Source organism: Charadrius vociferus, unplaced genomic scaffold (assembly GCF_000708025.1).
Source record: "Charadrius vociferus isolate BGI_N301 unplaced genomic scaffold, ASM70802v2 scaffold11, whole genome shotgun sequence".
Lineage (NCBI taxonomy): Eukaryota > Metazoa > Chordata > Aves > Charadriiformes > Charadriidae > Charadrius > Charadrius vociferus.
The window spans coordinates 1-23906 of NW_009646846.1; the positions used below are offsets into that span (position 1 = coordinate 1).

General features: G+C 42.7%; 2 protein-coding genes across 2 annotated transcripts in view; one reads left to right on the forward strand and one right to left on the reverse strand.

Moving 5' to 3' along the window:
• Window positions 1-9908: 9908 nt before the first annotated feature.
• Window positions 9909-18505, forward strand: IRG1 (immunoresponsive 1 homolog (mouse)). Its single transcript, XM_009894029.1, has 6 exons — window positions 9909-9970; window positions 11393-11554; window positions 12677-12766; window positions 14783-14988; window positions 15864-16761; window positions 18458-18505. Exons 1-6 carry the CDS (start codon window positions 9959-9961, stop codon window positions 18503-18505), a joined length of 1416 nt encoding a protein of 471 aa, XP_009892331.1. The 5' UTR covers window positions 9909-9958.
• LOC104294424 (ES1 protein homolog, mitochondrial-like) overlaps window positions 18498-23906 on the reverse strand; it is a 10178-nt gene continuing 4769 nt past the window's right edge. The window contains exons 3-5 of the mRNA XM_009894030.1: window positions 22275-22446; window positions 20126-20330; window positions 18498-18789 (exon numbers count right to left, since the gene is read on the reverse strand). Coding sequence (XP_009892332.1) covers window positions 18597-18789; window positions 20126-20330; window positions 22275-22446 — 570 coding nt within the window. The 3' untranslated portion in view covers window positions 18498-18596. The remainder of the gene's footprint in view (window positions 18790-20125; window positions 20331-22274; window positions 22447-23906) is intronic.

Below are 23906 nucleotides of genomic sequence, written 5' to 3' on the forward strand. Positions count from 1 at the left end.
GGTCTCTCTACTACAGGCTTCCTTGTAGTGTGATGACATGGAAGAAGGAACCCCCTTCACCTTTACACACTGCCCACCCTCTTGTGAGAACCTAGTGAGCTTTTGAAACCCATCTTTCCATATTCTTACAGGGATTTCTTGAGGACTGACCATACTTTGGTCACAGCCCAGAAGCAGATTCTCCAATTCAGCTTCCTCCCTCAACCGAGCACTTTTTTTCTTGAATGTCCCTGAAGCTCCAGGTCCTCTGTCAGAACCACCCACCCTAATGGAGATTATTCAAGCCAATGACTTGTGGGACAAGAGAGAGAAGAGGGCTTGCCACTTTCCAGCACTGACTGCCAGCCCCATGGTGATCTCATTCCAGCATGCATCACACACAGTCTGATCACTGTTTTTCAGCATCAGTGTCATATCCACTCCTAGGGCATAAACTGGAGTGGACTTTTTTTATGAAGTTATGGGAAGTTGGCATCCTGCACTCATTCCAGGTGAGACATGCTCCCAGCTTACCTATGAGAATAGGATTGGAAGGAAGGAATGTACAGAGGGAAGGAAGGAAAGAAGAAATGAAGGAAGGATGGACAATTTCTCCAGGTAAAGAAGTGATATAATACCAGGCAATAAATAGCACAGCATGCTGAGGGTGGCCCACAGATCTATCAATATTTTTCACTTGGAGTCACTCAGCAAGTTCACCATACCTCTGACTCTATCTGGGAGCAGCATCACATTAAATGATATTGCATTTCATACAATAGATACAAATAGATACTTTCCTCCCTCCCTCAGCCATGGTTTCTTTCCCACCCTTTTCATGAACACATGGAGAGTGTGCAGAGGTCTGACCACAAGGCCTTTCTCCCTCTCCCAGACTCTTGAACATTTCCCCTTTGCTGACCTACAGCCTCAGGGAGGGCTTCACAGCACATGTCCTCCTGGGATACAGGAATGAAAGCCAGGTTTCGATGTATGATGCAATATTGCAAACTTTAGAGTAGCCGCTGTAACAGGTACTGGCTATCAGAGAGGTCTGTACCTACAGGAAAAGACCATGGGTACGGTCAAGGTGTGAGAGCAGTCTGATCCTAGGAAGGAATGATGCGCTGGAGATTTTTGGTTTGGCTTGAGGTTTTTCTTCTCAGCCACATCTCAAGAGCAGTCATCAACCTGAACAATTCCTGTGTTGCATCAAACATTGCCTGCCCTAGGTCCTTGCATTCATGGCCAAGAAAACAGAGGGAAGGAGGTGCTGCCAACCATTCCTGAGCAGCTCCAGGTCCAGACGTGCCAGAGAGCTGGACACAGGTCTCATAAGGTATTTTGAGTTGCCTTCCACTGTCCAGATGTCCAGGAACAGGCAAGCCAAATGCTGCCAGCAAGGAAAATGAGGGGAGACGAAAAGCCATATAACCCTGGCTCAGGGAGACATGCAGGGCAGCCAACTTGACCTGTGTTGGTGCCTGCCAATAGACAGCACCAATAGAGTGACTGCAAGCCACATGTGGACCTTACTGTGGAGCTGAACGTGGTACTGATTTTGGATCAGGTGCAGAGGCCTTCTGGGCCAACTGGTTACTGCTCCATCAAAGAGCTCTGCATACAAGGCCCTGCGCCCCAGCGTACCAGAAAATGCTGAAAAATTGGAGCAGTTGCCTTTTATTTCATGGAGGTTAGTTGAGCAGAGGAGTCTCTCCTGTCTCAGCCTGCTGCTGCTGAGGGAGGCATGAGAAACTAGCACGAGCTCTCCTTTTACAGACACCACCTTCTCAGCAGAAGGAAAATTCAGTGTTGCTGTAAAGCATGTTTCTGGGGTCTGGGAAGAGGAGACCTGGGAGGAATCAGAGGAGCTTACAAGGTGGGAATATATAAGGGCTTGGGGTCTCTTTCTTCCTCTTCTTCTTTACCTTTCTTCCCCATAATTCCTTTCCCTGCCCCACAAAAAAAAAAAAAAAAAAGTGCTCTTCCAGCATCCTTAGGAGACAGGGCATGTTTTATTCCCATACAGCCACATACCTTCTCTTTCCTCTCCTCCCCTCCTTCACCCTCACCAAGGAACCATCCACCTTGTCTAATTTTGACTGGGTAGGTTTCTCAAATTTGCAGCGAGTAGAAGAGTGTGAGGAAATATGCCTGAGTCTCGTTAGCACAGGAGGAAAAAGGGCAGTGCAGGGCTGGGCTGGGCTTGGAAGGTGGAGGAGAGTCCTGCTGCCAACAGGGTGGTAGGGCCAGACAGCGGGAGCCTGTGGGGAAAAACAACTTCTCGGCATCATCCACCCAGTTCCTCTTTAGGAGCCCTTCCTTTGGCAGCAGCAGCTGCAGAGGAACACAGAAGCACAAAGCAGCGACGGGTGGGTCGGGCAAAAAACCTGCTCAGCTTTTTTTTTTTATTCGCAGGCAACACAAGCAGCAAGCTGTCTCCTAAAAGTTGCTGCCCAAGGCAGTTGCCTGCCTTTTCTTATGCAATGAAACAGCATTGTGTTGCTGGTTGACTGACTCGACTCACTCGAATGCTGGCATTTTAGGATGTGCCACAACATTTCAGTATTCGTTCGTTTGCAACTCAATCTATCAGTTGGGGGCGGGGGGGAAATGCACCTCCTCTCTCTTCTGACTAACTCCCCCTGCCCCCTCAAGTTTCATAAAATACTGTACCAAATCAAGGAAATAAAAAGGAAAAAAAAAATCGCAAAAGAAAACATAGACTTCAAAACTTCCCAATTTGACAACAAATGGAAATAAACAGATCACAGAAACGGAGAAATCTTCTAATTGTGGAAAGAAAGAATAATATTGGTTTATTTATTTGCTTATTATATAAGTCATAGTTCTGGCATCGTGCCATGCAGAACAATTATCAAAGTCAGTAGGATAAGCTGTATGAGTTGGTGGCACCACTAATATCGTACATTCTCACTGAATATGACATTTAGTAATTTTTTAAATAAAAAATGCCATAAGCCAAACAACATATTGTTTTCTTTACTGCTAACTATTTCTCTTGTAACATCCAAAGCCACATAAGGAGGGACATCTTCAACAACTTCATGAGGGGAAAAAGGTAAATAAAATACTGTCCACTACATCTGACACTAGGTACTATTTTTATGTGTATAGTTTTAAACCCTGTTGATGCTGATGAATCAACAGATGATCAAAGGTTACAGAATCATTCCTTTCATTTTGTGAAAGTAGTTATTTTCTTTGATTTTTAATGCTGCCTGCATCTGTCTTAATCTACTATGCTGAAGATGAGTAATGTTAGGGAAAAAATAGTGTCATTATGAATTCTAAAACCCAAAATTCCTCAAATGCTACTTATGTAAAAAAGGAACGATTTAAATCAAATCATTAGCTTCTGCTTAAATGTTAAATTAGAAAAGTGTAATAATATAAATGTTTTATGTATTCACAGCTCTTGTCTTCAAATTTAACTTTTCTTCTGTTTTTGTCGTTATTTCTCCCTTTTATAAATGTTGGTGTAATTACTCCCATTTTCTCTTTAGAGGTGAATATACAATCACAGCTAGAAATTCCAAAGTATGTTTTACAGTCTGAAACGTAATACTCAATCTTATGGCTAATAACTACCATGGTGTGTTTTACAATTACACCATAAATCAGAGACCGCCACATTTAAAGTGTAATTTTAGGCTTTTTTGCAATATTTCTTGGCACTTTTGAAATATTGGGGGGGAAGGGGGGGGGGAATGTGTGATCTAGCTACGTGCAGCCACAGATGAGGTAAAAGAGTCTTTCTCCAGTTACTGGAGTGCCCCGGGGCAGCGACACGCGTGTAGCTCATGGGATACCCAAGCTGCCTCAGGGACCTCGATGAGAGAACGTTGTGTCTGAGCAGATGTTGTGGTCCAGCAGCTAAGAGGGGGAAAAATCAACCCATGGCACCACCTTGCAGAATGAGCAGTCCATTAGCAACAAGTACTCTGCAGCTTTTGCAACATGTGTTGTTTAAATCTTTCCAGGGGGTTTATGTTTGTGAGGGACTAAGCCAAGAGAGGAGAGCGAGCACCAGAGGTGAAAGCTGGAGGAACAACTCGCCAACTCACACAGCATCTCCCAGTACCTGCCTCGAGTGCTTCTGCAGCTGCTGACAAGTAAATGATGGACTCCCACAAAATCAGATGAATTTTTCACACAAAGCCTGTTTCTGTTTGAAGGAGAATGTTTTATTGTTCATTCTGGTTTTGCTGCCTATGCTTTAGGTGTTACTTTAGCCCTTCCAGTGCAGACAAAAGTTTGTAATGGTGTCTGGGATAATTTCCTAGGGGTTCAAAATCCTCGCATAATGGTTTAGATGCAGGGAGGCTCTTTTATCCTTTAATTAATGTTGAAGCTTTTCGTATACTAGATCTTGATATCTGCATCTCCCTACTAGACCGCCACCACGGGCTTGCTGGGACCTGTTACAGCCTGACATCTGTGCTCACTCTGAAATGATCAGGACAGCTGGATACCTTTCCGTGTATGATGCAGCAGCCCCAGCACAGTGACTAATGCCTCGTTTGCACCACCGGAGTTCTGCTGGTAATTTAATTAAAATTGCCACATCCTTCACATGTGCTCATGCTAATTTGCTTTCTGCTAATCAAAATCTGAGTTTATGCTAGTCAAGTTTTATCATCTCCCCAAACGGCTCAAGTCCTGTCTTTAGACATCTGGCTGCATTTTGGCCGCTTAACATAGACATCGTGACTGCTCTTTGATTAAGAGAGCAATGTGTGCTACAGGCTGCCCCAGGCTGCCAAAACCATCAACAAGAAGTTACAGCAAAGTCTATGCACATACAGCAACCCTACATGATACCTTACACCCGCTGCTATTATTCATACTGGATGTCATGCCACACAGAACCCCTACAGCCTCCTGCTACTGGTCCAAGTAACCCTAATTCTTTAGAAAATAGGGTGGGTAGCTACAGAGGGATGAAGAGAAGCTTTGGGAACATGGCTGCGAGGCACCCCAGAGAGAAGTGGTGGTGTCCTAGTGTGCAGAAGCAGTTCACGGGGGACTAGGGTTGGCTGTGTCACCTTCCCCTACACCTCCTCCTCCTGAGCTGTGAACCCAAGGCAGCTGACTACAGCATAGCCCATTGCCACTGTCAGCATCTGGATGCTGGCACTAGTAGTACAGGTAAAGGCTATAATGTGGGTGACACCTAAAATTTATACTGGGTGAACAGGAATTGCATGGAACTGTGGTGTCTTCTCATGTTGTTATAGTCCAAGCCCCTTCATGCTATTCCATAAACCATGTTTCCATGTTTATTCCATAAACATATTTCCATGTCGAAAGGGCTTACCTAATCATTCAGCGACGCACTCTTTGGCTTCAAATAGGCTTTTGCTACTAGTGGAGCCGCTGCAGCGCTGTTCACTTTATGTCTACACTGAAATGATTGATCTGTCTTGAACGAGAACCTATGTGGTTATCTCAGTCATGTCTGGTACCTCTATCTTACAGCTTGTGTAAGCAAATCAGCATTTACATTACTAGTTTAAAATCAGCTGTGAGGACTTGCCTTTAGGAATAGCACCGCTAATTTATGAAGGCAGGAAGGACAGCGTAATGTCAGACCTGGTGTGTTAACTCGTAGCAACCTTTACCAGAATATGGGCTGGCGCTTCCAAGATTTGCTGTGAGGATTTTGAAAAAAAGGAAACAAGGGTGTTGTAACTTCTCAGAGATTGCACCGCCGTTGTCGCTAGTTGTGCAAGTCAGTGAATAAGAGAACTACTATAGGCTAGAAATTTCCAGAATTATGCATTTCATGGTGCAGTTTCTTTTGCTGTGTGTTATCGCTGGCTGGCTCACTGACTGCTGTTGGGGTGAACACGGGAAGGTAGGTTTGGGGAAAAAGAGGCACAAGAGACTATAAGAGACTAGTGGTGCAGAATTACGGGATCCCACGATTTATGGTTGCAGGGATGTTAACAGGATTTAGATCAAGCCACCTATTCCAGACCGTTTGCTAAGATTCTCACCTCTTCGCTGTACTTAAAATATCCCAGTATAGGGAAAAGGAGCAGGTCCTGCACTTGTAAGGTGTTTTCAGACCCTCAGCAATAGCAGAGGCTCTGTAAACAGAGCGCATTGGCAGCTGCCTCCCATTTTCTCATCTCAGAACAGCCCGTAAACAAAGTTACATCTTAAAAGCTGGCTTAGAGAAAAGTAAGCATGGCTTCTGTATTTTGTCTTTTTATATATATATATATGTTTCTTTAGAAAAAAAAAAAAGGAACATAATGCTAAGGCCAAAACTGCTTTCAGTTGCAAACATACAGCTTGCAGGTGTGGGCAGAGTTTAACCTAAAATAATGGAAGGCAAAAGAAAGGAAAAGGCAGCTTAAAAATGTGATGTCAGCAGGAGAAAATAGACTCTGTGAGGCACTGGTTTTCTAAAGCCTTGTTCTTTAATCAACACAGTTCATTACTGTAGCTGTGCACGATGTTGCAAATGGCATTTGGATGAATGCATTTTGTCTTTCCATCGTGCTCGCTAGTTAGCAAATTGTCCGCCCAAATTGCTGAACCATGTGTACTGTGTCAAAGAAGAGGAAAGCAGCAGATACCCTTTGTCAGGGTGGACAGCCTGTGCCAAACTCTCAGTCACTGATTTTCAACCTTCTTCTGTTCAGACCCCTGCGAATTCTCCCGTGGAGGTACGGGACTTTGTCTAGATGCCTCTTCCCCTGCAGTGATAATCATATTGCTTTCCTTTCCCTCCCAATCTACAGCGTACACCTGACATTTTGGAAATTGGTCTCCCAAGCAATTTACTTTTGTGCATTTTCAGTTTCACTTCCTTTAAAAAAAAAAAAAAATCACTTTCTTATAATATGTTAGTTTAGTCCTTAAATAGTACTGATGATTCTATGGGACAATCTGTCCTGCAGTCGACAGGAGGTACAGAAGGAAGTGACAGCGTAGCTGAGATCAGCTGGTAGCGTGTGACTGCACATCACACTGCAAGGCACATCACAAGTCCTGGCTCTCATCTGAATTCACTTCAGAGCCTCCACATGGGATTAAAGGCAGCTGGACCTCTGCGCTTCTTTCCTGTAACAGGTGTTTCAAAGTGTTTTGGGGGAAATAAGGCATTGTCAGCTGTAAGCTGTTGCATGGGCCTTGTTTTGAGGCACGATGCAGTCTGTGGATGTGGTCCTACAGGCTGACACTACACCATGCCTTCTAGAGATAAAAAGGGTTATGGGCCATTTTTGCCCAATTCTAACTATGGGCTTTCCTGTATAATGCCACTTGTATTAGAGTAGTCATTAGAGCAATACATTAGATTAATTAGGAGTTGAGTTACTGCATACTTTTCTCACACTTTTCAGCTGTATTCACTGTTCTGTCCATTGGAGTTGTCAGGGGAAATGAAAAGAGTCCCATGTTGCTTCTTACATCAGGAAAATTCCCCTTAACAGACTGTTGTGTCTCCTTTATGCCATCCAGTACCAAATTTCACTTCAGTCTCACTGGAGGAGGAGGAAAATGAGAAACAGGGTGGGATTATAAATGATATCCCAAAGGTAAAGAGAAAAGATGATTGAAAGGGGACTGCCTTTAGGGTTTGAATATTCAAACTTTTTTATTTTTATTCAATATGTAACTTTGTGTGGGTCAAACACTGCCACAGGTTGCCCAGAGAGGCTGTGGAGTTTCCATCCTTGGAGATATTCAAAACCCAACTGTGCACACTCCTGGGCAACCTCATCCAGGTGGCCCTGCTTGAGCAGGGGGTTGGACCAGATGATCTCTGGAGGTCCCTTCCAACCTCAGCCACTCTGTTATTCTGTGATGAAGATATTTTCTTCCATTTTTCTGGAGTGAAGAATGAGCTAAAAGAATGAAAGTGAAAGTTAGCAAAATATTTTCCTTTTTCAGTCTAACAATATTAGCTTCTATTAACCTTTCTAACCATTGCCAACCTTGTCAACATGAGCAATCGTGGTAGCTGGGCCGGATTTTATCAGCACCAAAGGTAATTCTTCAGCACATCCAGGCTACTACTGAGGTTTTCCTTAGAGTGGAAATGAGGAGGCAAGGAAGAAGCACTGACGCACATTCAGGTCCTGTCTCCCCATAGGGTCAGGATTTGTCCAAAGCACACACCTCACCCAGGAACTAGGAAATGCTGCTGGGATGTTTAATGTAGATGCAGGTTACGCATGCATGAGTGAGGAAGTTGTGGTATACTCATAGAGAAATGTGTGTGGGAAGAGGTTTAATAGCCACGCTGAACAACCCCTCATGTTTAAGAGAAAGATAGGACAAGGTTTTAAATGGAGCCTGCACATAATGCAGGTTAGCCCATGCAAAAGTATGTACGTGTTTGTAGGGCTGGGTTTTAGCAGTCCCGGGCCTCAGGCTCTTTGGCTACATCTGGGAACAGACACATCGCTGCTTCTATCATTTAAGGCACTCTGTTACCCAGTGCAATTTTCATCATCAAATTAGGCACCTGAAGATGACATCCATAAGCAGACCTGGCTCAAAGCACAGGCAAAAAAGGCAAATGGGCTAGAGTTTGCTGGGGAACAGCTGATTGTCTCCCATCCCTTTTTACCTGCCTGTGGTCTCCCACAGAATACTGCTAGCCCTACTGCTTTCTCTCTCTGCTTGTGCTGCTAGATTTAATTTTTGCATTTCTGAGGCAAAGAAACTCAGTTTTGCTTGACAGCTGAGAATCTCTAAGCTGTCTCTGGAAGCAGGCTGGACTTGCTCAGAGAAGGGTCTACTCAGCATCAGTGCTCGTGCAAGGAGGAGGAGGACTATGTGTCCAGGGACAGAAGTGGGGAGAGGACGCAGCCTGAAACAGGACCTTTCAATAGTAGACCCACTCAAATTAATGTTTAACTTCACCTATAAACCCATGCTGGTGTCTACCTGGAAGCACTCAGGAGTTAGATAAGGCTTTACAAAATTATTTGAGGCTAGGCTGAGCAAAGGTCTGAGGTTCCTAAAGTTTTAGGCAGCGCTTAAGCATGGAAGTTCAAGACTGCAATTCTGAAAAGACTCGATGCTTTGTTCCCTAATCCAGGAGGTTTCCAAACTTCAGACATACATTACTTTTTGACTTCAGAATTATTCAGTGGTCTCTACTCGTGCTCCTCTGGGGTCTGCTCCCTTCCTGATGGGATGGGCATGGATTTCTCACTCACTATCTTGTAGTAGTCTGGGATTCCCATGGAAGCGATATCCCGAAACTGGTGGTGGGAGAAGTGCCTCCTTCCTCAGAGAAGACATCCTTGCCTGAGATGCAAACCTGCTAGTAGACATGATGGCCTTACGTAGTGATTCATGCTGTTAAAATACTATTAAATGCCAAGAGCTGCCTTAATCCAATTTATGGTCTGAAATTCTTACGGTACACATTTCCCAAGTCTGAGTTGTATATATTATAGAGGAACCATATAGTGAAAGAAGAAAAAAGACAAAACAAACCAACAACAGGCTGTTTAAGTTAAAACAGCCTTTGCCATCATGTAGTCTAATATTGAGCTAATTGCTCTCCCAACCAGTAGCGTTTTCCATGGACTACTGTGGTTCCCCAAGGTCAGCCTGACACACCTGATGACCTCTTCTCTCCATGCTACTAAATGTAAGACACTCAAATTAATATATCAGCTTCTATCTGGTAATAAAATATCACATACATCAATTTACACGACATGTGAACATGACTGGCAAAATCCTATCGCACATGTCCCAGCAGTTTATAGTACAGTTAGTCAGAGGAAAGTTGAAAGTGAAGAAAAAGGAACATTTCCAACCAGAGGAGGAAATGGGCAGGACAAGATGAGCAAGAAAAAAGACCTAATATTTCTTCCCCCACCCCAGACATATGCATATAAATAGTGAGAGTGATTTCCCCTGCTCGCTGACTGCCACTCATTTGCTGCATCTCTCTGGGACCGCGCACCATCCCTCCAAGATGTGGGCAAAGGTACTGTGTTGTTTCTTTGCATTGTAAGATGCACTTTTCTGTTTAACCTTTCGTATCCTCACTATGTGTGTTTCAGTAGGTGTACATCACACCATGGGATACGTGGTTCACCTGCTTTAAATGACTTGTGTTCCTCAAGGTAGTCTTAACGCTTTAGTACAAAGCTGAGTGAGAACTTGACTGAAATAATGGGTACAATTCTGGTCACCACTGACAGAAAAGAGAAATCCAATGTGAACAATGCAATGAAAAGCTTACTGGCATAGTAGGGGTGAGTTCGTATTATAAAGGAAAGAGCAGCACAGTTTGGTTTGCTTAAATCAGTAAAATGAAGGCCAAGAGGAAATATAGTCGCTCTGTGTGGATATGTGCAGGGGAGTAGAGGAACAGGAAGGATGAGGGGAAATGGAAGGAGACAATTTCCAAAGAGAGAGCTATATTCAGTAATGCCAGTATATAAAAAAAGCAAGCGTGTGTATAGACTGATTGTAAATAATATATACCTCTACAGGGAGAAGTTTCTAATGGTCAGAGAAGGGAAGTTCTAAATTAGTTTCTATTAGAGTTATTAACAGCAGCTAACAGCACCAGCCAAAAAGCAGGCTGAATTTGCATAATGGGTCGATGTTCAATAGGAAGGAGGGGGAAAAAAAGATTGAAATATAAATCCCAGATCAGCAGGAGCCAGGAACAAGGAGCCACTGCTTTTTAAAAAGGTAAGATCACATCTCGGAGAAAAGCTGGGACTCCAGCTGAGCATGAATTCAAAGGGAGCTGGGAGCCAGGAGCGACGGGTGCAGGGTAGGGTTATGGAGTCCTGTCTCCCACTGAGCTCCAAGCTCAGCAAGACTTGGGATAGAAACTCTGCTACTCAGGGAGATTAAATCTTGCCTCCTTGTGTGGTAGTGGCTGCACTGGATTGAAATGCCACTTTCCCACTGATTTCAATAGCAATAAGAAGGTGCTATGGAAAGCCAGATGGCTTTTGCTTCTATTTGTTTTATATATGTGTCTGTATAGTTATAAACATAGCCATAGCCACAGATATACATATATAGATATAGATGAAATAGATAGATATAGATATAGATATCTCGCAAAGTTACATCACCGGCAGTGCTTACCCTCAAGGACTCAAGTCAGGGAGAAGGCAGCAGAAATACAGAAAAGACAAGGACACTGATGAATATATAAATAAAATGGAAACAACACTGTGGCATTTCTGGGAATAAAAAGAGGAAGAATTCAAACCTTAGCTTTGCTGATGCAATTCATGTAAATAGCGGCAGGCCAACAGAAATGGCCAGCATGCTAAGCAATAACCCAAAACTGAAAGCAAAAAGAAAAAAAGGGGAAAAAAAGTGTTTTATTTAAATGAAGAGAAATATCTACTTCTTTTTTTCTCCTTCTTCTTCTTGTCAGACAATTACAGGAAATTTTGCCAATGTGATTCATGGTTTGAATGCAAACCACTTGACAGACCAAGTCATTCAGAGAAGCAAGAGAATGATTCTGGATACTCTTGGAGTGGGTCTTCTGGGTACCAGCACCGAGGTCTGCCACAAAGTGACACAGTACAGCAAGGTAAGGTGTCTGGCATTCATGGCATACCCGAAGCTTTAGCTTTAAGAAAAGCAAGGAAAAATTTGGGCTAGAAGGGGAAACTTTGTCACAATGAAATTCTTTTGGGGATGGAAAGAGAGACAAAGTATTCTCCCCACTGGAGGCAGGGAGACTTCATTGCTGCGCTTACTTTTAACTCTGGATGGGCAAAAGTCTGGTAACAGACAGTGTGCTAAGACCTCCCCACCTCAAACACAGTTAATTAAGAATCCCTTCCTTTCTTTCACCTGTGAGGTTTTATTAAAAACGTCAGCAAAGCAAACACCACTTATCACCAGACTTTCAGAAAATAAGGGACTGTTAAAGGGATGGAGAGTTAGCAGTGGGTTATTTCCAGTCTATAAAACATAATTGTTGTCTGAGGTACATTGGTCATGTTTCTCCTCTGGTCTTGCTCTCCTTAAACTAGAGGAGCACTTGACCCTGAGGAGAAGTCTCCCCAACACAGGAACGCATCATTGAGGAGGAGTTTAGCCCACTGTTTCATGTCAGACCTGGCTAGTGGGACTCAGGCTCCAGAGCTCTGTGTGCCAGTAAGTCTCTTCACACAGAGATCCCCCCCCCCGCTTCCCAAACCGTGGTAATTGATGCCCTTTTATTTAATTCTGTAAAGATTTCTTCATTGGCTAAAATATCTGCACAGCAAAAGGAAAAGAGCAGAGCCCTTTACAGCATGGGGACACAAGCACCAGGAGGCCATTTATCATTTACCCGGGGCCTACTGAAAAGTAGGAAACCAGAACCTTTAGCTGGACATCATCAACAAGATGATGACAGTACTGAGGGAGCTGCTGATGGGCGGTGAGAAGGGACGTCAATGGCCAGAGGTTGTGTGAAGGTACTGAACAGCCAGGTGGATGGTGTTGGTCTGCCCCCCGAGGTCTGTTTGTGGGAAAGGGCCCTTGACAGGCCAGCAGGAAAGCGAGTTTCGTTTCATACTTTCTGATAGAACAATATTGTTCTCATGAAAGGGAAGAGTTGGGTCCTGAGAGGGTATGGTCTGATCTCGGTTACGTCAGATACATAGCGCACATTTATTGTTGGGTTCAGGACTTTGAATTAATTGATTTCAATTTGTTTCAGATCTACAGCTCAGATATATCCAGTACCATCTGGGGCCACTTGGATTTCCGACTGCCTCCTCTGTATGCAGCTTTTGTGAATGGAGTGGCTGTAAGGGATGCTCTTTTGTTTGCTCTTAAATCACACTACTTGATGCCATTCTTGCTCTAGAGACAACAGCATGCTCCTAAAATCTTAGTTTACTTTATTCTTCTGCCTCAAGCCTGCTACAAAACTTTCCTAGACTGTTTTCCTAATGTGCTTCAACATTCTTCCAAGGAGACCAAGCTCAAGGTGTAATATATATCTGATCCAGCTCAACAGCATCCCTTACCTTTAATGTGGGACTTGGGGCTGTTTTCAAAGTTCAAAACTCTACAGCTTGTTACAACCTTGCTACAGCCACATTACAAAGAGGTTCTCTAGCTCTCACTGATTTCATCGGGATCCAAATTTCCTGCCAACTGGCAAAGTATAGTTACAGAAAAACACAAATACAGACAGATGCACATATACATACACACATATAATATCACAAGGCAATTTAATCTTCAGTTACTCAGTTTGCAAAAGCCAATTATGTATTTTGGACACATACTTCGTCATTAAAGCAATAACTGACTCCCCAGACATTTGTCTAAATTCAGATTGAGGCTGAAACCATTTGAAATTGAAAAATGCACAAGAGGTGGGGTAGACAAATTTGGCAATTATGCAAAACTAGAGAAGGTGACCAACCAAGGAAATGGTGATATAAAGCCCATCTAAATTAGACTGATGACAAGATCAGAGGTCCAATTTGACACCTCATTTCCAATGTAGAGAAAATTACTTTGGAAATGAGATCTGGTACCTCTCAGCTCCCAGCAGCCTGCGTGACATTCAAATCTGGCTGTTAGCATGTATATGATCATTTCAGTTTACATGTCATTCACAGGTCAATTCTAAGCACTTACTGAAGAGGGCAGGAACGCAGCTTACCAGGTATTGGGCATAACTGTCCTTATCCTGCACTGTAGGGTACCTTCCCAGCTGGCATCAAAGTTTTTCAAGGCAGGGACTGGGTTTTTTTTCTGTCTGTTCAGAAAAGCAGTCCTGAGAAATGCGTATTCCCAGTATTATGGGGAAAGACCTGAGTGCTGGGGAGCCTGACCACCTTCCCAGTTTGCTTTGGAGTAACACACAGGTGACAAGGTGTGAAAGTTCAGCTTTTGAGGCATTATTATGTTATTAAAAATGCTGTCCCTGATGGTCTCAAGTCCTCTGGGATTCTCAAAACTTTGGGGGGGGGGGGGGGGGGGTTTCCAACAAGCAGTATATTGCAAACACTGACTGCACTGCTGGGAGCAGTTTACTACCAGAACGGCAGCCGTGTGCCATGCTGGGAACGCCCAAAATCTTCCCGAGCAGCTGTGATCTGGGCATGGGGCAGAGGAGGCACCTCTCTAGATACTCTCAAGGGCTAAGCAGCTCATTGCAGTTTTAAGATTGTAGCTTTCTCCTACAGCAACCCCAGGGAGTCTGGTTCCTCGTGTGACAGGTCTTGTTTGGATGTGCTGGAAATTCAGGCTAAAGTCTGGTCTATATTTGGAGGCTTGTGCCTGTTGCCTGTGGATGGTTGCACCAGAGAAGTTGTTCTGATACGACTTTGGATTAGCAGCATTGATTCAACTGCTACAGCTTTAATGGTGTGAGCCCTAACGGCAGCATCAATTGCAGCCCAGGGGAAGTAATTTCATTGTGTTTATATACTGTTTAGGGGGAAGTGAAAGGTCACCATTCACATGGTGGACCTCAAACTGCTGCTTTAATTATACTCGTCTGCTTAAAGCAGCAAAAGCCTATTGTAGGAGAGAAGAATCATTGTCATACTGGTTTTAGACTGGTGCAAATTGAATTAGAATTATGCTCCTTTGAGGCCAGATTTTATTGCATTGCCATTTCTCATGGAGCCATTTGGGACTAAAGGTGTTTAAGAAAAAAGAACTTTTGAAGTTTTGCTTTCTAAGGAAAATCTAGTTCTTCAGTATTTTTTTACACCAGCTACAGTAGTTTCATTTGACTGAGCCAATCTTGCCAGGTCAGAGTTTATTTCTGATGACAAGCCAAGACTTCTCTTTCCATTAGGTCCACTCAATGGATTTTGACGACACATGGCATCCGGCCACACACCCATCTGGGGCGGTGCTCCCCGCCGTGATAGCACTCTCAGAGGCCTTTCCTCAGAAGGAAAAAATCTCAGGTCTCGATCTGCTCTTAGCTTTCAACGTGGGAATCGAAGTGCAGGGCAGGCTGCTGCGCTTCTCCAGCGAAGCCAGGAATATTCCAAAAAGGTACATAGAAATGCTGCAAGTAGAAAGTTGAATGGAAGCGTGGGTTTTTTCGGTGTTAATATACTTAATTAAATGCCAGTTAAAATACAAATGGCACAGTTAATCATATTTTCTATGCCATTTGCCTGGAAATTTAGGAAAGGGTCATCTTAAACGTAAATGCACTTAACGTGACTCCTTCTGCTTAGCTAATAGATTTATTTTTGAGAATATTGATCAGTTTACAAGAAGGAGGTGCCAATCTCCCTATCAATTAAAAACAGCAGCAAAAGGGCAATGTTTCACAGCACAGATGTCCAGCTCTCATTAACACATACGATCACGTCTCACCTGCAAACCATGGTTTGCGCTCAGCAGGATGGAGTCACAGGTGCCGGGCTCAGAGCAGAGCCCGAGAAGACAGGGTGTGCTTAGGGGAAAGCCTTGACGCGTGGGATAGAATAGATGTGTTCTTATTGTTTTCTGTGTGTTCCTCCTACCAATTTTGCGGAACTGGTTCAGAATAACAGAACTTGCCTCCCTCGATATGTATAATTTATAGATGACTATACATTATTTTCAGGTAATTTACAGATGACTATAAACTGTGAGGCTTTTGTCATTACTCTGGTCAGTATGCCTTGAACTATGAGCAGTTCTAATGTTTAAATTGCTTTCTGGGGGAAGACCTATTGGAAGTGGAACTATTCCAGTTTAACTTGTTCCTGGGGAAAAGCGATGACTTTTTCCATTAGGACCTCACATGAGTTCTGAATGTGTGTTTCCTTATGGTCCGATCCATCTTCCACAGCAGTGGAAGGAAATTGGAGCTAGTGTAGATAGTGAATTCAGGTGGCTTTTTGAAAAATAGTAATGAAGAGATTTTGTTTTCTCAGGTTTCACCCACCAACCGTGGTTGGTACAATGGGGAGTGCAGCAGCTTGTGCTAAACTGCTGGGTCTTGACCAGCTGAAATGTAAAAATGCCTTGGCTATTGCTGCCTCCTATGCAGGTGCCCCGCTGGCTAACGCAGCAACCCAAACGAAGCCTCTTCACGTTGGCAATGCTGCTAAGCATGGACTGGAAGCAGCTTGCTTAGCATCACAAGGCCTTCAAGGAAGCAAACAGATCTTAGACATGGAGTCAGGGATAGGTGCCTTTTACACAGATTACAACCCACAGACACTGCCAACCTTGCAGTCCTATCCTTGGCTGTTGGACCAGCAAGACGTGGCCATCAAACGCTTTCCTGCTCATCTTGGAACGCACTGGGTGGCTGATGCAGCATCATCTGTTAGGCAGAAGCTCGTGGAGAGCCATGAAAACTTGCTCCCCCTTGATAAAATTGAGAAAGTCATTCTCAAAGTCCCAGAGGTCAAATATGTGAACAGACCCAGCCCCACCTCAGAGCACGAAGCTCGCCACTCCTTCCAGTTTGTTGCATGCTCTACTTTGCTGGATGGCAGCATGTCGGTCCAGTCCTTCGCCAGTGAGAACATCCACCGGCCAGCCTTACAGGAGCTCCTCCGCAAAACACAGCTGGAGCACCCTGCTGATAACACACCGAGCTTTGAGAGTCTGTACTGCGAAGTGAGTGTCACACTTCGGGATGGCAACACGATCAGCAACCGCTGCGAGATGTTCTACGGACACTGGAGGAAACCTCTGAAAAAGGAGGACTTGGAGAAAAAGTTTCAATCCAATGCCTCCAGCGTCCTGCCTGCAGAAGCCACAGAAGGCATTCTAGAGACTGTATACAACCTTGAAAAAGTAGAGGACTGTTCTGTACTAAGTACATTTTTATCAGGACAGTCAGCTAGAGCGCTTTCGGAGAAGCTCCGCTTCCTTTGAATATTCCAACTGACAGCTAGACGCTGTTCACAAAGCAAACACAACATTCAGGACAAAACCTCTTTAGTGACTCAAGCACTTTTAAATCGGACTGCTGTAACATGAGAGCCATGCTCAGTCCAATATTGTGGTTTTTGACTAAGTAAATTATTTAGCGATTACGTGCACAGCTCAGTCAGGCTGAATAGAAGATCCTCCGCTGGCAGAGTTGGCTTCAATTATCTTTATACCTCTAGAGGCAGAGCACTGCTTGCGCATCACACAAAAATTTCACTGCTTTTTTCTGCCAAAAGAAAAAAAAATCTGTATGTTCTGCTTCTGCTAAGTGACTCCATATAGGAAATCCAAATTTCTGGAGGAGTATGGAAATGCTGTCTCTGTGAGAAACATCACGGTGAGAAGGACAGGGAATAAAAACCTTGGTATATTTATTTCTGTAGATTCAGCTCTAAAGCTTCCTTGACGAGGCCACCCGCTTCGTCAGAGCTTTGACGTTTGTGCTAAAGTAAACATGGCATACACACAGAGGAGTAGCACTTGACACTCTGTGACATATCAGGCTTCGCTGTAACGATTGGTTTTGCATTGAGAAGGTAAACATTAGCACCCTCCCTGATCACTCCAGCTGCAGAGCAAGAGGGACAACTCAATGCTCCTCTTCATAAAAACGTTATTTCCCAGTTCCAGCTCTTTGGTACAGGTTTGTTCCTGCTGTATTCCCCACTCTAGTTACAAGGCACTTGCTCAACAAGACATGATTAGCGTTAATTAGCCATGACACATTTAGATTACTTCAGGCACTGCAAAGCATGGGCGACAATACACTTGTTATGACTGAGAGACCTGTGAGCATCAGAATGCTTCTTATGCTGAGACAATTCATGTCCACAGTGACCATAACTTCCCTTGATAATGAATTCTGGGAATTTTTAGTTCCTTCCTTAGTACAAAGCCTTGCCAGATTGTGCCTCTAAGAGAGGTTGACAACCTTTGCTCACATTTCTAAGATTAAAGCATATTTTTTAACATATATATATATATATATATATATATAACTTACATTCCTTAGGGCACTAAAATACGTACGCCAAAAAATCACAAAATAAAGCTAATTCATTTAACCAACTAAACCTCAAATTGTTTCATTTATTAGAGCAAAACTCGTGTATTTTCCACAGACAATGCATTCGTTTGTACTTAAGCCTCTGACTCTTGGTTTATAAAGACAGTCTATCTAGGGGGCTCTGCAAAAATTTCAGAAGTCCATTAGTTATACTCACTTAAAGACTTGCAAGGGAAGTAAAAAAGAAACAAATAACCACTTTTTCCTTTCTGATTAGAAAGTAGAATTGAATTAACTCACCTATACTGAAGGTATACAGACTCATTTACAGCTATTTCATCTGTAATTACAGCTGGATAACACCAAATGTGAATTACTGGTAATCACTAGTTATGTGAGAAAACTTCATTGGACAAGGAGGGTTCCTACATTATCTTATCATGACTGAATATATTCAGATTCGTAAGAAAAAAAAAGGGGGGGGAATCACCACCATCACAACCTTCAACACATGCTCTCTATTTTAAAAGAGAAATAAATAGGATAAACTTAGAAATAACCATTTGATGTATTACAGATTTTTTAAAAAACCCAAACAAACCAACCAAGAACCACAAAGTTTAATAGTTGCATTATTTTATTAATACAATCAAAGGAAGCTAAATGCTTATGCCTAGCTAATTTGATGTCCTTGCAGAAGTCTGTACAATTCCAGTCAGGCAAGTTTTAGGACTTCTTGTACCATTGTTCCAATTCCATCAAAGATTTCATGCAGAGGAGCCTTGCACATGAAAGCACAGGTAGTAACTATTTTATTGGCTTTATCCACATGGGATTCATTTACATTTTTGCAAATGTGCTTACATCCAAGCTCTGCTATAGCAGATGCCGTTTCAGCATCAGGAAATCTGCAAATAAAAAGATTGTAATTAACATAAAGAGATGATACAGCCATAAAGTTTTGACAACATAACCTGAGTGAGAGAACTACAATAATATTTAAATGCCCCTTTAGCTGATGATGACAAGGGAGTCAAACAGACTGCCACTGTCAGGTTTTCCCACGGATCTACGGACATAAGCGATCTGATATCTTTGAAACAAGATCTGAAATGCAGAACCACAGTATGTCAGAAGGTACAGTTGTCTTTTTAACAATCTTTCAATAAGTTTACAAGATGAAACCAAGTACAGCCATAACTGATCCTCAAAAGTGTGAGAGATGCGAGCTGAACTTACAGACGCTTTAGACCTTTTCCAAGACCTCCATACGAGGTCTTCCACTGGGATTCTGCAGACTTTTTTTTTTTCCTGAGGATAAGGCAGGAGCTGAGGGGTGGAGGCAATCCCTCACTACTGCTGCTGATAAGAAATTCCATTCAGAAGTTTTATCAGGAGTTGACAGTCCTTGAAGCAGCACTGACTTCTGCCAGGCCCTGTTCTCATCTACCTCCCCTAAACTGGCCCCAAACCACTACCGCCAGAAAAAACTTTATTAAAAAAAACTCTGAACAGACAAAACCACACAGATGCAATTTAAACAGCCACTCAAATTACCACAGGGTACCAAATTTTTGAATGCCAGCTGGGCAAACGCCTATTCTTCACTTGCACACTAGCAACATGAATCCCGGGCCTTCAAAGGCACTGGGTAAGCAAATTCTAATATGAGCTAAAATCTATCACTCAATTACCGTCAATGATGTAACATGAAAAAACAACTTGATATCCTTGGTCACCTGCATGTTTGCACAGGTAGAATTCCATAAAAGTCACTTTGTTTTGTCACTTTCAGGACTGACTGATCCAGTGACTCACTAGCACCCACACAGCACAGTTAAGCCAGTGCAGGAGCCTGTGTTACCTTCGGTGGATCAGAGCGAGGGCTCAGGCAAGAGACAAGGCTACCTAGAGTTTTCAGACTATTAATTGTAATGTGTCTGTGGATGTTGGTATCATAGAATGTATCACAGGCCAAAGTATTTCTGAATTTAGGGATAAATTGTTCCAGCGTTGTAGTGCGCATTAAGTCACCTGACCTCATGCAGTCAGTCCATCTGACCTGAGAGTTCTGCGCCTACTATCACTAGGCAAGTAAAAATTTGAAATAAGCGAAAAATGTCACTAGTAAGTTACCCAAGGTTTACTGGCACCGGAGACCTCAGACTTTTGCACAGAAGACTGGCCATTTCCTAATCCGAATTCCCGCCCATTTCCACCCATCTCCACCCGTTTCCTTCTTACCTTCCATCTACGTTTTTATCTTGGCCAACTGTAACCTCACAACCAGGGAAGATTTTAGCTGCCAGGACTGGCGATATACAGCACAAACCAATGGGCTTTTTAGCACTGTGGAAAGCTTGGAGTGTGGAGTTCACGTGCTCATTGACAGTACAGTTCTTGCCATCTACAGCCCAGGAACACAGGTTCTTTGCTACACCAAAACCACCTAAAAAAAAAAACCAAAACAAAACAAAACAAAGAAAAAAAAGCCCAAATGTAAGACACCGCTAAAACCCGTTAAATTCAATACCAGAAAGAAGTTCTTGTTTTTTTACAGTATAACCATGGTATACATAGGACTCTTAAGTTACTGTACTGAAAGCTTTCAGCACATGAAACATGATGGGTTTACAACGTTAGAAGTTTAACTGCGCATTTTTTATAGCACCTGTATTACATAGGCCAGAAAGCTTAATCTTGCTTCAATGTGCAACAAACAGACAAATACGAAACCTCACATTCATTTGCTAGTCACTGGAAAAGCTGCAGCATCTGATATGCACCCCTCAATAAGCAAAAAAGAGATCAGAAGACAGACCAATGACGGTTAAAAGTAGAAGAGTGTCATTCACAAGAGTAACGCAAACAGTGATTTGACCCTCTAGAGCAATGCACTCTCAAGTTTTACTTCAATACTTAAGCAATTACAGGAGAGCTTTCCCCCCAGGAATTATTTTTGAACTTAAAAAAAAAAAAAAAAAGTTAACACAATAAAACCAAAATGGATATTACATAAAAAGGCAATGATAACATATGATATTGAGACATACCACTGATAGACCAATGATAACACACCAATGATAATGTAATTTCCTATTAAAAATAATGCTGAATTTGCATTCTACAAATTAGTTATAACAATCCTTTACTTGCATTTAATCTTCATTTAATTGCACAAGCAGATTATATTTTACAGCAGTTTCACTTGCTGATTTATAACCATCAGAATGATCAAAGTAAGAAGGTTATTAGTAAGTGTAACCATCCATTATATTTGATTCCTTATGGAATGCGCAGAACATCAACTTTTCTACAACAAACAAACAGAAATTTCCACAAGTATTTCATGGGACAGCATCAAGAAGCTTTACATTTTTAATATTTTTCTTTCCACTCTTTGCTCACTTCCGAGCGTTATCTGGAATCTCTGAGGTAAGATTTTAATTTTCAAACTTAATAAGGTTTATTTCCCTCTAATAGTTATTACAGCAGCCCCCCTGAGCCTGGGTTATAACAGCATGAAATTAAAGTGGAAAATATTTGCTAGCCTCCACTCCGTGATCAGCCCTGATGTCACCCACCCATTTTAGCGCTGGAAGTATGTTTCTCTGCGTTACACACACTCCCTCTGCTGGCCTTACAACAGAACACAGTGTAACAACTTCAAAGTTAACGTTTGGTCACAATCGTGAAGGCAGTATTTAACAGTACTATGAATATTCTGGAAAGTGATCTTCAGCAAGTCATAATTTCCTCGTGACTCTTTGCTTTCTTCATTTGTAAATTGATTACAATTAACTCCGTCTGAAAGGCAATTTTGTTGTCTATAAATAAAAAATTATCTATAAATAAAAAATTTTCAATAAACATATTTAGTATAAATTGATCAGCAGCAGACTAGATACGTAACTAAAACAAAATATGCTCACATCTGAAATGGAATATAATCTACCTGGCAACCTACTATTCTGCCAACAATTGCTGAGGCCCTAAAAATAAGGTATTGCCATGTAATGTCAAGTTCTGGCCTTACTTTTCTACCCTGGTCAATGTTCTTGTCTGCAAATAGGTACTCAAGTTTTCACAGTCTTTAGACAGAAGGAATGGTGCGATGTATGACCTAATGCCAAAAGAACACTCTGGCATTTTAAATTAATGAACTATAAATTAATAAACTGAGATTATTTGTCAGCCCATGAGAGCTTGCTAAAACATTTTCTCACCCTCAAAAGAAAGTAAGTGAGTAAAAAAAGAAAAAAACATATCCCTCTCAAATTCAAGGGTGCAATTTATTCTCTAAACAGATTTAAAAATAAAAAAGTAGTGGGGCAAAGCAGTTATTTGCAATTGAAAAAAACCCCACAGATTATTTTCTTTTAAAAGCACTTACCAGGGAAAATGACTGCATCGAATTCACCAACTTTCAGTTCAGCCAAATCCTGAATGTTTCCTCTTGCCAATCTGGCACTTTCAACCAACACATTTCTCTTCTCTTCTGTTGGACTTCCTTTTAGGTGATCGACTACATCCCTTTGCTCAATATTGGGGGCAAATATCTTCACCTAGAACATAGATATGAAGCGATTTTGTGAACATAAACAGAAGTCATACATACCGGTCATAATAAAGATCATTTAATCAAAACAGTTTTTGTTCCTGAAGTCTCTTATCCAAGAGAAGTTGATCCACAGGATGGATCTATTGTATGAAATTACTAAAGTAACAGATGACATATTAGGATGGGTAAACCCGGCCACCCACCCCATCCTATTCCTGCAGCTTTTTGACAGGAATGCGTTCTTAGGCCAACGTTAAGCTTACTTGCCAGGGCCTGCCTTCCCTCTGCAGATAACCCCAAGGACAAACAGAGCACCACCATGTACACAGCTGAGTCTGCAGAAAGGCTGCTCTTAACTGTTATGGGATCCAAGAGCTTTGAGAGATTTATTAAAAATTAAAAAAAAGTTTAAAGGATAAAGATGCAAACTTTACAAGCATTTCCAGTGCAGACATTAGAGTTACTTGCTCTCCTAAAAGACTGGTAGCAGGAAGGAAAAGCAAAACATAAAAGAACCCATTTTGGTTAGGCACAAAAGGGGAAAACTATATCAAAAATATAAAGCTCTGTGAAAGCTGGACTGCAGGGGCTGTTTTCACACATCTGTTTTGATGCTTGCTTTGCAGACTTCTCAGTGCTCAATGCTTCAGGTAACTTCAGAAAGGACAATTTTGTGCTAAATATGGGGGTGCTGTTGTTATCATCAGACAGCTGAGTGTGACTACACCCAGACAGAAGGTGACCACCTTCTGCCATCTGAAGCCACAGACGGGAACAAAGCACACCACTGCATCCTGACTCACACTTCTTCAAGGAACCCGTCACCGAAAAAAAAAAAAAAAAAAGAGAAACAGCTAGCAGAAAACAAGCAGGCAAACCCCAGCGAGGGCGAGCACCTGACTTCTGCAAAAGCGATCGGAAAGTGAATCAAGAAATTTAACCAGGGCCCATCTTCAGCTCCTCACAGCCTCCAGCAGGGACGAAGGTGATCAAGGGAATGAAGCATCTCTCTTAAGAGGAAAGGCTCAAAGACCTCAGTCTGTTTAGCCTGGAGAAGACTGAAAGGGGATGTCATCAGTGCTTATAAATATCTAAAGGGTGGGTGTCAAGAAGATGGGGCCAGACTCTTGTCAGTGGTGCCCAGTGGCAAGACATGGGGCAAAAGGCACAAGCTGGAACACAGGAAATTCCATCTCAACATGAGGAAAAACTTTACTTTGAGGGTGACAGAGGACTGGAACAGGCTGCTCAGAGAGGTTGTGGAGTCTCCTTCCCTGGAGAGATTCAAAACCCGCCTGGATGCATTCCTGTCCAGCTTGCTCTAGGCGACCCTGCTCTGGCAGGGCTGTTGGACTAGATGATCTCCAGAGGTCCCTTCCAGACCCTACTATTCTGTGATTCTGTGAGAGGAGCAGGAAAAGGCCTCCCGCCACTCCTGCCTCCCGGGTTCAGCCGCCTGCCTGG

Excerpts from the sequence above, each read along its gene's own strand:
- IRG1 (XM_009894029.1), top strand. Across the intron at positions 12,767-14,782 it reads CTTTTGTGAATGGAGTGGCT|GTCCACTCAATGGATTTTGA; the intron begins GTAAGGGATGCT and ends TCTTTCCATTAG. Across the intron at positions 14,989-15,863 it reads GCCAGGAATATTCCAAAAAG|GTTTCACCCACCAACCGTGG; the intron begins GTACATAGAAAT and ends TTGTTTTCTCAG.